This window comes from Perca flavescens, chromosome 6, assembly GCF_004354835.1.
Source record: "Perca flavescens isolate YP-PL-M2 chromosome 6, PFLA_1.0, whole genome shotgun sequence".
NCBI lineage: Eukaryota > Metazoa > Chordata > Actinopteri > Perciformes > Percidae > Perca > Perca flavescens.
The window spans coordinates 30,830,522-30,845,652 of record NC_041336.1 but is presented as its reverse complement, the minus strand read 5'-3'; the positions used below and the strand labels follow the sequence as shown (position 1 = coordinate 30,845,652).

Sequence of the window (15,131 nt, the reverse complement as noted above, 5' to 3'; positions counted from 1 at the left end):
TTGGATATTTAACACCGTCGAAATGTTTGTAAAAGAGCAAGTCTCAAGAGCAGGAGCTCTAGTACAGGTGTGAATGCGCCCAGGATGCATTAGCTGTGTTCGAAACCGTTCCCTATCACAGAAACCGTGCACTATATAGTGGGTTTGCCATTTTGTAGTTGTGTTCGAATTCTCAGCGGTTAATTTCATCCACCATAAAATACCCACAATGCTCAGCTAATACATATGAGTGTACGTACGGTGTACCCTACATTTCACTCCCGTATACCACAATGCAACGTGGTTCTTTTTTGGTGGTCACTCAGGACGCATTTGGAGACACGTTTGACTGCCAAGTGTTAACACACGTACTTAGAGCTGTCCACTTGTGACCGGATAACTCAGATCAGATTTTTATCTGATTTTTATCCATTTGAGAACTGTGTTTTCCTCTTTTTTAAGTGTTTGTGTGTGTGTGTGACATTCAGATGATGCTGCCCGAGGGAATCCGCAGAGAGAACACTAAGATGTATGAAGAGGTGGAGATCCCACCCAATGACCCCATGTCTATCGGTTTTGAAGAGAAGCCCGTCTACATCTCTGAACTAGATGAGGTAGGAGCCACTGTGTAGTTGTGTTAGTTAGTTTTTGTGTGTGTTTGTACACTGTGTGTGTGTGTGTGTGTGTGTGTGTGTGTGTGTGTGTGTTTGTAAACTAGGGTTCGAAAACTGTGGTTATGAAAGCTGACGTTTTTTTTTTTACCCATATTGACTCTGACGAACTATGTTTAGCAAATGTATTATTACTACTGTGACAATCTCTGGTGCTGAAAAATTAAGCCATTGCGGAAGGTGCCAAAAACTGCAGTTCATCAAGCGGCGGCTTGAAGCTGGCTCCAAAAAGGAGTCAATCCCCATAGACCCCCATGTTAAAATGCCCAACTTTACAGCAGAATTAAACACGTTTACACCCTGGAACAAAAAAACAATTTTGGTCTGAATAGTTAAGTTTGCCCTTCATGACAACTGTACAGTGGTGAATTTCTTTTATAACTCGCATGTTTAAATTATGGTAAAGTGGCCATATTATGCTCATTTTTAGGTTCATAATTGTATTTTGAGGTTGTACCAGAATAGGTTTACATGGTTTAATTTTAAAAACAATTATAAAAAAAATAGCTACAGAGTGAGACCTCTCACTGCTGTAACATCTTTGTTGACAGTCACACATACGCAGTAGCTAGGTAAGGATCACATCAGCTAGCTGTTTGTTTCTACAACTTCAGTCAGTACAAGGCAGGATTAGCCGGGAGACTTCTTCTAAACGAGGGCCCACTTCCAACTTTGCGTGGAATACCTGCAGAACAGGGACATGTAAGTAGTTCTTTTGTAGATAATGGTGAACTAGTGTGTGTTGTAGCAGTGTTTTGCCATTCAGAACGAGTTAGCATGCTACAGTTAGCCACCTTGTTTGGGCTAGTGACGTAGAAAGCCGTGCCAATTTTGACCAGCTCACCCGGAGACTGAAGGCAGGACACATTCAGAAACCCGTATCTCACTCAAAACAGCATGGCTGTTTTTTTTAAAAAAAAACACCAAATAACACCCCAAATCCCAGAAAAAGTGATTTTATTTTTTCATAATATTGGCACTTTAATGCTTAACGTTCTGCATAATTAAGGGTGTTTCTTGGACTGTCTAGGGTTCATTCAGCCCGCCTCAGCTCCATCCACGGCACTCCACCTCTTTGCACATTTTTGGATTAGCCGACGTCAGGCGCTGCCAAAATGGCAACAGCCGGAGCCGCCCACTTTGAGCTTTATTTTGGCTCTTCAGAAACCTATGGGTGACGTCATGGAGACTACATTCATATTGTTTGCTGTCTGTGGCTGTAATCCACTAAGGTTAGACACAATATTAGTTGAATAAATGCTGTTTTTGTAATCTTTGCTGCCATCTTGACTGTAGAGCGGCTACACAGGGAGCAAGTGGAGTTTGTTCAGGGGCGGGAAATAGTGGGGTGAAGTGTCACGGGGTAGCGCATTCACGAGCACTGGCACCTGCATGTGTGGGGGTTGTACATAGAAAATAGGGGCGGCTGTTTGGATGTGCACAATTCTGTGGTGGTATATTTTGGCTTTAGCGGAGCTGGGAGAGACATTTGAGTGACATTTAAAGCTTCTCTGCTTGGGAGGGGGGAAGGAGACACAACTGGCAGAGATCTGCACTCTACTGAGTGCACTTTTCTAGTTTTTGTGTTTTTGTGATTTGCCAGTGGGCACAATACCTCAGTCCCCAAGCAAGATGATTTAGTCTGTTCAAAATAAATGAAAAGAAAAATATCCTTGTGCATTAGTTTTTTTTCCCGCTGTACTGAACTCACAACAAACCATAACTCCTAAACCGGGGTATGAACCAAAGTGTGGCCTATGTGTACCTTTACACCGCTACCTTCTGGGTTCTGTTTTCATTGCTAACGAGGCTACCTAAAAAGGTACAAGTTCTTAAAGGTCCCATGACATGGTGCTCTTTGGATCCTTTTATATAGGCCTCAGTGGTCCCCTAATACTGTATCTGAAGTCTCTTTTATATAGACCTTAGTGGTCCCCTAATACTGTATCTGAAGTCTCTTTTATATAGACCTTAGTGGTCCCCTAATACTCTATCTGAAGTCTCTTTTATATAGGCCTTAGTGGTCCCCTAATACTGTATCTGAAGTCTCTTTTATATAGGCCTTAGTGGTCCCCTAATACTGTATCTGAAGTCTCTTTTATATAGGCCTTAGTGGTCCCCTAATACTGTATCTGAAGTCTCTTTCCCGAAATTTCAGCCTTGGTGCAGAATTACAGCCACTAGAGCCAGTCCCACAATAAAAAAAAAAAAAAAAAAAAAGGTGGAATTGATTTCAAAGCCAAACGCGACAGCTGCAGTGTGGGAGCGCTTCGGATTCAAACCGAATGACCGCGGCGAACCACTTAACCTGAGCGAGTCCGTATGTCGCTTTTGTTGTAAAACAGTAGCAACTAAACGCGGCAACGCAACAAACATGCATCTGCACCTGAAACACAATCAGCCGGGGCAGTTTTCCCAGCTGGGGAAAAAAACAACTACAACAGATGGGCGGTCTTCCCGACAGTACACAATCACTGGGGCGTTTAGTCAACAAACAAAGTACAAACAGACCAGTGCAAAATGGTGTGCACTCACAGACCGTGTAGTTCGCTTCATTGCTAAAGAGATGCTGCCTTTTAGTATGGTCGAAAAGCCGGCATTTTCACATTTGACAGCCAGTACAAATTGCCTGGGAGAACATACGTGTCACAAACGGCAGTTCCACAACTGTACAACAGCGTGAAAGACAACATACTAAAGGAGATCAAAGACATCCAATTTTACTCTGCCACTACGGATATGTTGTCAAGTTCAAACATGAGCTTGACTATACACTACATAACTGCATTCATAAGTGTTTAAAGACCAGATATGTCCCAGATAACCATACATACATTTATTGTGGCTATTTAAAATGTCTTCCAGTTCCAGTGTTAAATATTCTTTAGAAATAAAAGTTTATTTTTAGCCTTGAAAAGGTGTACCTGCATTGTTATGCGATTGTCATCATATTAGGTGAAAATAGTCTATTATCGTTTATCGCAGTCATTTCTGGGACAATTTGTCGTCCAGCAAAGTTTGTTATCGTGACAGGCCTATCGAGAAAGCTCACTATTTACTTAAACGGGTGCTGGACCTTTTTGTCTGTATTGTTTGGATGTAGTGTCTCAACTCTCTGAGACAACATATTTCAGTTAGTTATATAAAAGGTGTATTACTTACACACGTTGGGATCCCGTGTCCTAGGAATGGATTAATTATCGACAAATCAGCATTTTGAGGTACATCTGTATGAACAGTAAGACTTGCCTAAATGTCCGTTCGGCTGCCAGGTTGCTGATATGGCCCCTGTTATCCTCCATCCCTGTTGTCCTCCATCCCTGTTGTCCTCCATCCCTGTTATCCTCCATCCCTGTTATCCTCCATCCCTGTTGTCCTCCATCCCAGTGAACAGGAGAGGACTGTGGCTGTAATGGCCAGTGAGTGATGTTTCTTCTTAACTGAAGTGCTGTAGCTCTCAGCGGGCTGTCAGTCGACACAATGACCCGTCAGTCTGACTGACACCTTGACTGACAAACCCACACTAATATTGCTACATACATCCCCCCCTTAGCCTCTGGCAGCCTTTACTCAGCCACAGCCGTATAAGGGGGCAGCAGACTGGAAAAGGCAGGAGTTTGGTCTGCTCCAGCCCTTGGGGGAAGAGGTATGGCAGGAGGACGCAAGATACTCCACACACATCATTGTCTGTGAAAAGCTCTTCTCCCATCCTGTCTGCTGAGGAGGACTTTGTAATCCATCATTACTGCATCACTAGTGAAGATGCAGCAGTGCAAAAGGTCACCCCTTCTTCTCTCAAGCTGACCTTTTGTTGATGAAGGCCCTAAAGTACAATATCCGTAAACCTCAGAAGCATTTTGTCACACTACAGGAGACTAGTGTAACTGTTCACCTCTCTTAACCTTCCTGTCACTCATCCTAATGGACATCATAATAAACAAGAACTTAGCTTGTGTGTGTGTGTCTAATTTACTGTGTAATTGACTGTGGGCAGATGTGTGTGCATGTGCCATGACAAACTGATAAAGTGATGGTTTAATCACATCTACACTGTTGCTCTTGATGTGTTCACAGTCTCTGATAGTGGCTCAGTGTGTGTGTGTGTGTGTGTGTGTGTGTGTGTGTGTGTGTGTGTGTTTGCTTGCACTGTGTGCTGAGGTCTCTTCAATGCCTGTCAATTCCAATCCTCATCAGGGGGGATCTTAAAGGATTTGACCATTAATCCTTCCATTAGGCAGCACAGGGATGTGTCCACACGGACAAGAGTATTGTACAGTCAAATAGCATTTTGTATATATAATTGGCAGTGTTTATGTCCATGGGTTCCTTTCTTTTTGTTAAGATCTTTGTTTCTAGTTACTAGTGCTTAAAACTTTGGCAGGTACAGTAAAAGCCGTTGTAAAAGAAATTGCAGTGTGACGTTCAAGGAGATCACTCATATCAGACTTGATTGGAACAGGGTTAGATTAGCTTTTTTTTTGTAATCTAAGTGAACATGTTTGTCTTGAAAGTTTACTCATCCAGGGCTTCAATGATGTTGTACTTGAAAGTCAAAGGAACCAGGGGCCTAAATAGCCAACGCACGCATTGAACAAGTCCTAAATGTGTACGATGGAACTGTCTTTACAAGCAAGGAAATTTGTATTTGTCAAACATACACACACAACTTCATGCAATGAACAGTGATAAATCTGTGGTACTGTTGTACTTCCAACAGCTTGCGCATGTACGGGCTAATTTACTCTGCATACAGAAACGCCTCCAAAATGCAAAATATGGTCAACTATACCCCTAAGTCTTATGGCGTTTTTCCATTACACGGTACCTGCTCGACTCGCCTCGACTCTTCTCGCCTTTTTTGGTTGTCCATTATGAAAAAAAGTCCCTGGTACCTGCCAACAGGTACTTTTTCTTTAGTATCACCTTCATCGAGGTTCCAAGCGAGCTGAGGAGATACTGTTGGGGACCAAGAAGCTGGTTAAACCTGATTTAACCAAAAAGGCCTCAGATTGAGCTGACCAGAGAGACAAAGGAATCGTGGCCTGTATGTAAACTCCAAAGCCTGGTTAATTCACACCTCTATGCTAAAGTCCCAGCCAGAAGGGACAAGCCTCACAATTGGCAGGAAGTCAAAGAACTACAAGATTGTAGTCTCGACACTTACAAGAGTTTCGAGTCTTCCTATTGGGTCAGCGGGACCATAAACACAGCATGGAGTCTTGACCTATTAATAAGCCTGATCACCCAAAATCCTGTTGTCTTCACTTGCAACTAACGTTGCTGACAGGAGGCGCGCAAGCGCTTGTGCTGAACTTTCTGGAGAAAGTGGATTTTATTTTGGTGGATACTTGAAAACGCACCAGTGTTTTCATATCTGCAGTGAGAAGGAAACAACGTTTTTCTTCTCAAAGTCGACTAAACTTGCCCCCTTGCTGCCTTTTTGGAGGGAAGTTTCTCCGTGGCTGCTGACGAGCGCCAGGGACCCGCTCTGTTTCATTTCTGTGGAAATCTGTGGACAGGAATAAACGGACTGAACACACCGTAAGAAGGCTTACGTCTGGGCAGAGATAAGTAGTGTGTTTTATTAATGAGCAAAGGGTTCGCTACCACTTGTTGCCATTAATGTGATCTATGATTTTAATTATGTACTGGTCTATACGTGATTATTAATCTTTTTCTGTGAATGTATCAGCGATCACGATACTGTTGTTGTGTTAAGTAGCTGGGTATAACTGTAATCGCTACCTGCTAAGTCACTCCTTTCACGGAGTTTAGTTACTGTCCGCGAGATAATCGCGGTAAATCATCTGTTAGCCACTGGAGTGGTTATCGATAACTAAGATCAGAGTGCCTCTTTTCTTTACTCTTCTTCTCTTTCTTCTTTTACTAACGCAAACACACACACGACACAGGCTAGCCGCGTAGCTCCCGGGCTAACGCTGCTAGCCTAGCCACGTGGAATCGGCTTACGTTCCACAGAGCTAACACTACCATACCGGGTAAGCCTGCGCGTTGCCTAGCAACCCCACCCCTACGGGTATCCAACAATATCAAAAGGTGACGGGAAAACCTGCAGACTTCTGATTGGTTGGAGAGAATCGTCACTAGTCACTGCGTCATGATTGCTAGCGACAGACGGTCGCAATGGTTTTGCAATTATGAACATATTTATACATACAAACATGTAAATGTACGAGTCTCTGGATATTGGACTCCATTGAACCCAAATATCCTAAAGGGTTTAAGGAAACCCAAAGAAATCCCCTGATGGAGTCCAGACACTGGTGGTGGTGAATGAGCAGAGGAACCATCGACAGCCAAGCTTAGACTAAACCCAGGTCCGAGGGCGTGACCACCGGTGGCAGAAGGGGAGGAGGCGGGACGCACTCTATTTCCTGAAACGACAACTGCCAACCGCGGAAGAGAGAGCAGATTTAAAGCAGGGTATCAAGCTGTGATATGCTCGTCGACAAATTGCCGACCCTGATTGGTTTAACTAACAACGACACAGCTGCTCTGATTACTACTGACAAGTGACGTACCATGAAACAGCTGATCATTATGAGTGATGGAAAAGGTATATGAAGTCTTCCTTTAAGAATTTACGCTGAGCTTCATTAGTTACGTGTTGTGGATAAACGTAGCAAACCAGAAAGATTACAATTTTTTTTTTGTTGTTTAGTATTTTATTAGTTTATTTGTCAGGGACCATGCACAGTTCAAGCCCTGTACCAGATCTGTATCAGATAAAATGCATCCCAGACAATGACTTTAGCGTCATTGGAGCAGGCATGCAGGAAAGCTTCCCTGCATGCATCAGGGCATCTAGTTTGATGAACAATAAAATGAATAATAATATATAATAATAATAATTACATAACTAAATAAAATCAGTCTGACGACAGGTGGTTGATAGTTGATTCAATATATGTGATGGTAAAATAAGGAACTGCAGAACACATGATAAACATCGGGCACAGTACTGCCTCTATGCAATTCATGGATTATGATTTTGTTTGTATTCTTTTTTTTAATTGTTGCACCTGACTTTACAGTTTCAGCATAACCGGAAATACACAATAATTAAATGAATTAAAGGTAATTGTAGCAAAATGTAACCGTTAATTATTAATGCAGTCATTAACATTATCTGGATGTCTTATATGGATCAAAATGTGCTCTTTGAAGCAGTACAAAAGGAATCCGGCAAAGAGAGGCAATAATGGCATAATTGATTACCAGGTTTCTGAAATAAAAACCAAAATGCAGACCCAGAGTAAGCATCTTTTTTATTTCATGCTTTTTTTTTCTAACTTGTCATTTCTTAAAAACGTGTAGTCTTCAGCCCCCAGCTGACTAAAGCTGACTCAGGTGACATCACTTGAGGACATTCATCAGACTTCACACAGCTCCTTCTGGAGACACCAAAGGCTTTATACTGTTTTGATATCCAATCTGGGGAGCCACAATTCAAAAGCCTTCTCCCAAGATGTTTACAATGTTTGTCTTTGGACTGATATTTGTGATCTGCTGTGTGAAGAAAGGCTTCTTTTAACCCCAAGCTTGTTTTGTTGTGGGTGGTCGGGGGAAAAAACCCCATCCAATACAGACGAGTGTATGAGGATGGGTTTCCCTTATTCTTCATGTTCTGAGTTTCTGGATGCTTTGATATATCCTGCACAGTCTAAGAAAGCTAGGTTATTTGTTACGTGTTCCACCACCTGTGTGAACGTAAAGGCTTCCGCCTTGATCTAGACTCAGGTGCTAATGCCTGAACAATGGCTATATTCTGTTAGCTAGAGTATGTTAAAGGCTTTTCCCTCTACCTCCTCCATGTATGTAAATGTCAGCCAAAGTAAGAGACAACTTTGAACGTTGAAAGAAATCTTGTACTTTAAGTAGGACTCATTCCAATACAGTTCAAGCAGAGTAGGGTTTGTCAATGCACCACATCCAACGTTCCTAGATATACACCATTAAAGCTGCAGACCAGAGAAACTCAAAGCAGAACAGAAAGGAGCTGTCAAGCAGTACCATATTGACCATACAGTAGTTACATGTCTTCCTCCTCATATCCATTGTATTGGGTCTGCACATTTAGTACAGTGGTATTTTTTATTCTCTGTAAGAATGAGAAAGAGGAGTGTTGGCACTCCAGGATCCCAGGCCTGTTGAAGAATCTAAATAATCTTTGAGGTACAGATATAAATACATGGGTTTCCTTACCAATTCTACTGTTTGGGTATTGCTTGGTTTTCCGTTATTTGGGATAATTTATGATGGATTAAACACCTGTCTCCAGGGATCTCATTTACTCAAATAAGAAACAAAACTATTAATGTATATCACAACAAGCTGTTTGATTGATTCTGATGGATAGCAGTTGACTGTTTTCTTTTGTTGTTGTCTGTCAGAAATTCAGCCATTACCGAATTCCTGTACTAGTGTCTCATGCAACGACTTAAACAATCTAAATAGGAGATGAAGTCAATTCTCTGAGGCTCCATCTCTGTCTTCTTTCACTTTCTAAAAGGCTTATCGCTTTTTTTCTTCTCCTTAGCTCACTAGCATGTTTCCCTTCATCTTTAAAGTCCCTGTGTAACTGATATAGATTGATATGGAACCTCTTCTGCTGAGCGATGTGAATTAGCCTCAGTCAAGCAGCGGCTCTATTCATTAACTTAAGCCTGGGCAACTCTGGAACAAAGTGCCTCGCTCCTCTAAAGCGACAGCACACAATGCCTAATAAGTCTTTACGTGCTATTAGGAAGGCTTTGAAATGCAGGCTGAAAAGTCTGACGCTCCCCCCCCCATCCCTCCTCTTTCCGTTTACACTGAGTGCCGATTGTCATTTATTGAATACTCTAATAGGAAATGGCTGGGCTAGCCTCTGTACGCCTTTTAATAGCTCTCTGAAACAATAAAAGTGGGGAATTTATTAGGGTGCTTTTTAACTAATGAATCAGGGTCTAGGCGTCCCACGCTTGCCACAGTGGTAAAAGCCTTCCTAATTTATCCGAATAAATATGTTACTCAGTGTGTTGTGAGTGAGAGTACTGATGGACCGAACAGGCACGGAAACAATCACTACTACTACAAGACACTGGAACTCAAATATAGACAGAAGCCCTGGCAGCACACACAATTGAACTACTAATTGATAGGAATCCACTCAAGTTGCTAACACATTCTGAGAAATGACATTCCTACAGGGACACAGTCTGTAGAGGGAGAAGGATTAAAGGATGCAGAAAGCTTCTCTCTTTAGCTGCTGCAGGAGAGCCATAGTGGGCGTGGGTGGGTTGAAAGGCATAGAAAATAAATGACTCTTAGCTCCCCCTCAATTTGTGCTGTGTATCTTCTGGCTGCTCGACACCTAAGACTTTCTTATTGCGTGATTTTCCTTCGCTTGTGGTGAGAATAGTGTTAAGTATCCCTAAAAGTACGGGATCTACTGGAATGGATTAGTAAACAAAAATGGCATTTGTGTTAGAGAAGAGAAACGACAGAATGGAGAGGCATGACTCTGCTGTTATACTAATGGAATTAGTGGCGAGTACAGTATCCTGAATTTATCAAGACAACATTAAGGAAGTTTTGACTTTGCATTGACAGCAAACCAGATCAATGGGAAATTAAAACGGTAGCAGGTCGGAAAACAGGGAGGCTTCCTCCTAAAATATGATCAAACACAATAGAACTGACTGCAGGTTGTGAGTGAGAACAAGTCTAGTCAATTTTATTTATATAGCCCAATATTATAAATTTGCCTCAAGGGGTTTTACAATCTGTACATCATACCACACCCTCTGTTCTTAGACCCTCGCTTAGAATAAGGAAAAACTACCCCCCGAAAAAAAACTTAAATGGTGAAACAATTGAAGAAATCTTAGGAAGAACAATCGAGCATCAACCTTTGCTGTGAGGTAGGTTTCATGGTTATTTCAGTCCCTCCAGAAAAACGCGGTTATGCAATCGCATAATTCAATGCATTATCAGCCAAAGTCCGCATATTTACGCGGGGGGCGCATTTTTTCAAATACGCCACACTTTCACGCATAATTGCCGATTTCCGTGCAAAATATGCATGATTGCATGGCTTGCATGATTTCATAATCCCCGCATTTTCAAAGATTATTTTTTGGGGGCTTTTTCCCTTTATTTTAAAGTGGATAGACATGAAAGGGGGAGAGAGATGGGGGATGACACGCAGCAGGGCAGCAGGTCGGATTCGAACGCTGCACCGCTGCAGGACTCAGCCTACACGGGGCGAACGCTCTTACTGGGTGAGCTAGAGGCCGCCCCAATCCCCGCATTTTCGTTGGAAAAAAGTCGCATATATCTTAGCAGAAAGTTGGAAAATGTTGTGTTTACTTCACACGAGCAGCCATTTTCCCCTGTTGCCATGGGAATGAAGTGACGTAATTACGCGACGTGAACATCATCGAAAAGCAGGGTGTTGGGGAATCACTTTTTTTTTCTCTTTTTCATCAAACCACAGGTTTTGCAAGTTCCCGCAATTTCATTGCATAGAATTGCATAAATATCCCGCATATTCCATCACATTTTATAAGAAAACATTTTGCTGATTTCTCTCCAACCAATCAGAAGTCTGCAGGTTTTCCAGTCACCTTTTGGTATTGTTGGATACCTGTAGGGTACAGATTTGATCATTGGCAAATTATCAAAAGATGTTTTATCAATATTAATAAAGTTATGAATATGGTTATTAATAGCTGTATCAAATCGACAAACAATCAAAACGGGGCACCACCCTGCAAGTCAGGGACCAATAATCAAACTGTGGGACAGTCTCATTTCTGTGAAAATCTATTTCAGCCAGCAATTATTACAACAAGTACCCAAACAATCACAAGCAACTGCTAATTAAGTATAAGATTTATTAACGTCACAATTATCAGTAGCTAATCAATAATCCTTCAATAATAAACTTATATACCTTTTTAAAACATCAGCAAACCTCTTTCTAGCATGTGTAATGACAGGGAGAGACTAACCTGTCAGCTGTGTTGTCGATGCCTCGAGAGAAAAAAGGAAGCGACTCAGAGCTTGCCGTAAAGCAGTATCTCCGGCCGTATATATGTATGACGTCATTGACATTTTAAAAGGCTTTTTAGAACAAAAAACAACTTTAAAAAAAATCTAACACACAGAAGTATGTATTTTCTTTGCCTCCCCTTTCAAATGCAACATTCAAATTACTAGACAAAAAATTATATCCTGAGAAAAGTGGATTTTGAGGAGGGTCCCATTCATTCTGCACTGGCCTGTGAGCGCCCCCTATTTGGAACTCTGGTGGAACTGCAACCAGTTCAGAAGCCGGAAGTAACGAGGGAGTGGAACTTCTAAATGCTAAAGAGGGATAGTTGCTGATTTCCAACCCTTCTGAAGCGAGTCATCCAACGGGAGTTTTGTACGGCAGAACAGAAAATTGGCAAACTTTCCCTTAAGTTGCCAGCTAACTCTAGTGGTAGCTAGATTGGTTACATTTTTCAAAATGAATCTGGTTGTAGTCTTGCAATGTGTGACTCGGCGAGATCTCCAGTCTTTACATATTATGGCAGTGTTTAGCGTTAGATGCGAGATGGTTGTCTTTTAGATGAGGGATGGTGTCGGACTTTAGTCTTTTCAAAGTCTGTTCAAAGTCTTTTAGCGTATGGTAGGCATACACGTGGAAAAGACGCAGTTACGGGTTTCGATTGATGGTCTATGTTCTACTAGGGATGTCACGAGAACAGATACTACCTTCCGAGAATCGTGTTATTTTACTGGTATTGGCCACGACTCCTGAATTTTTGGTATTGTGACACCCCTACGTTCTACTACTTTTCGTCTCAGCTGACGGTCACAGGTGAGCAGTCATTCCAGTATGTTCCGCCATCCCAATCCTCACTCAACATCCTTTGATTCTCCGTGCTGTCGACAGCTTGCCCTCTCCTTTCCTGTGCAGGAAGCAGCCAGTGTATAAGCACAGGCCTGCAAAGATGAGGCAGAACTGAACAGCCCTCCATCCATAATTAATCCACTTTAATTGGATTTCCTAATCCAGTTTTGATGTGGTTCCCCCACAGCACACAACTGTGGCTCTGTGTTTGCGTAGACTTGCTAAGCAGAAGCTGGGAGTCTTAAGTCTTTTTTGAAGGATTCAAGGGTTCAAGATAGGCGTGCACGATGAATCGTTATAAAATCGCGATCTCGATTCACCCCTGTTCGCGATTTAATTTTTAAATGACTTTGATGTTTGTTTTTTCCTCCTTTAATTAATTTATTGAAAGCATTTGACAATGACATGTTTTAATTATGTAAAGACATGTTCAAGGAGTTCAGATAGAGCCTGTATCAGGGCCATATTTAGTTCAGTGTGTTATATTTCACTATTTTTGGTAGCCTACTGTACTTAAATGGCCAGTATGGACTTTATTTTCTTTATTCATTGAAGCCTCTATGTTTACAGGCTTGTGGTGATGCGCAATGTGCTATAGGTGCCAAAAGAAATCTATGTTTGGTACTGCCAATTTGTTTTGTTTTGTTATGGTTCACATGTGCAATAAACATTACACTTCATGAGAAAAAAATCAATTCAATCAATTCTAAGCTAAAAAATTGTGATTCATATTTTTCCCCGAATCGTGCAGGCCCACACCGGAGTAGTTGAGTCTTAAAACTCAAAACATGAAAAAATATCCCTAACAGACAGATTTATGAATAATGTTGTAATGAATAACTTGCTTACCGTAAAACTTTAAATAATAGCCGAGTCCCAAATAGACGCCTGTCTCTTTTAAACGCCTGGTGTGACAACAGATTTGGGTAAATAAAGGCCGGTCTCAAATAGAGGCCTGGTCTGTTTTTTTTTTTTTTTTTTTTCGTGTCGGGTTGTATTTGATCTTTTAAAACCCGTCAGATCGTTTGTTCTATGTTTTGATTTGATTTCACGTGACAGACGCAACCGTTCATAAACGACTCATCACTATGGCAACATAACAAACAGGTTAACAAACTTTCTTTTAGTCTTCAGTTTTTCTTAATTCTCTCAATACCACCATGGAGACAAAAAGAAAAAAGTATGATTTGACATTTAAGCTGACAGTTGTCAAATTTGCCGAACAAAATTCGGGAGAAGCAGCGGCAAGACATTTCTCGATTGATCCTAAGAGAGTGCGAGAATGGCGTAAACATAAAGCAGAACTGCAACGTCTGTCCGAGGAAGACGACAAAAGGGCCAGACTGCGAGGTGGAGGGAGGAAGAAGGTCAGTGAAGAGCTGGAGGTGAGCGTGTGTGAGTGGATCCACAGCTTTTTCTTTTTATTATAAATATTAATTAAATACGAATAATACAAATTAGAAAAAATTAATATAATGTGGTAACCTCCTATTGTCAATTAAAGGCCTGTCTCTTGTAGATGCCTGTCTCAAACACAAGCCGGTGCATTTCGGCGATTTGGGTAAATAGAAGCCCGGGCTATTATTTGAAGTTTTACGGTAATACTGGACCAATGTCAAAGATTGTTGTTTCCATCAGTCACTTAGACACAAAAACATAGGAAAATAGGGTCCTTGTTGAAAAAAACAGTAGTAACCCTTGAACACTAGAACTGCCATAGCCCACGCAATTGAACGTTGTGATTAAAAAACTTTTTTATTCCGCCTTTGTGTGTACTATGTTTCCCTCATGCCCCGACTTATTCATAAATAACATTCCTATACAGTGGTGCTCATAAGTTTATGAACCCATGCTAAAGTTGACTAAAAAGAGGAATAAACAAATCATCTTTTGGAAATTGATCTTAATGCCTTAATTAAAAAAAATGTGGAAAAAGTCCAACCTTTAAGGACAACAATTTTCTTTGTGAATGAATAATGTATCGGAAATAAATAAAAGTTCTTCCTTAAAATACAGGGGGCATAAGTAAGTCCACCCCATGTTAAATTCCCTATAGAGGCAGGCAGATTTTTATTTATTTTATTTTTTTCAAATATGTTTATTGAGCACCAAACATACAAAGTGTACACAATGAAAAACAGTACTTATTACAGATTTTTATTTTTAAAGGCCAGTTATTTCATGGATCCAGGATACTATGCATCCTGATAAAGTTCCCTCGGCCTTTGGAATTAAAATAGCCCCACATCATCGCATAGTCTTCACCATACCCCCACATCATCGCATACCCTTCACCATACCCCCACATCATCACATAGCCTTCACCATACCCCCACATCATCGCATAGCCTTCACCATACCTAGAGATTGGCATGGGGTACTTTCCATAAGATCATCTCTCAATGCAAATCAAAACTGAAATAAAACCATGCCAACCTCACCCCTCCCTTTCCAAGCGTGTAGCAGGACCTACGGTGGCCTTCAGGTAGCGTAAAAACCCGAAAGGTACTATTTAGAGCAGGGGTGTCAAGCATAGGGCCCATGGGCCAGAACCGGCCCGCCGAAGTTTTTTTTTT

The 15,131-nt window shown here is 41.4% G+C and overlaps 1 protein-coding gene across 3 annotated transcripts in view; it reads left to right on the top strand.

Moving 5' to 3' along the window:
• Window positions 1-15,131, top strand: part of ascc3 (activating signal cointegrator 1 complex subunit 3) — a 193,100-nt gene that overhangs the window by 47,354 nt on the left and 130,615 nt on the right. For all 3 annotated transcript variants that reach the window (XM_028579494.1, XM_028579493.1, XM_028579495.1), the window contains exon 8: window positions 468-593. In XM_028579494.1, the coding sequence (XP_028435295.1) occupies window positions 468-593 (126 nt within the window). The remainder of the gene's footprint in view (window positions 1-467; window positions 594-15,131) is intronic.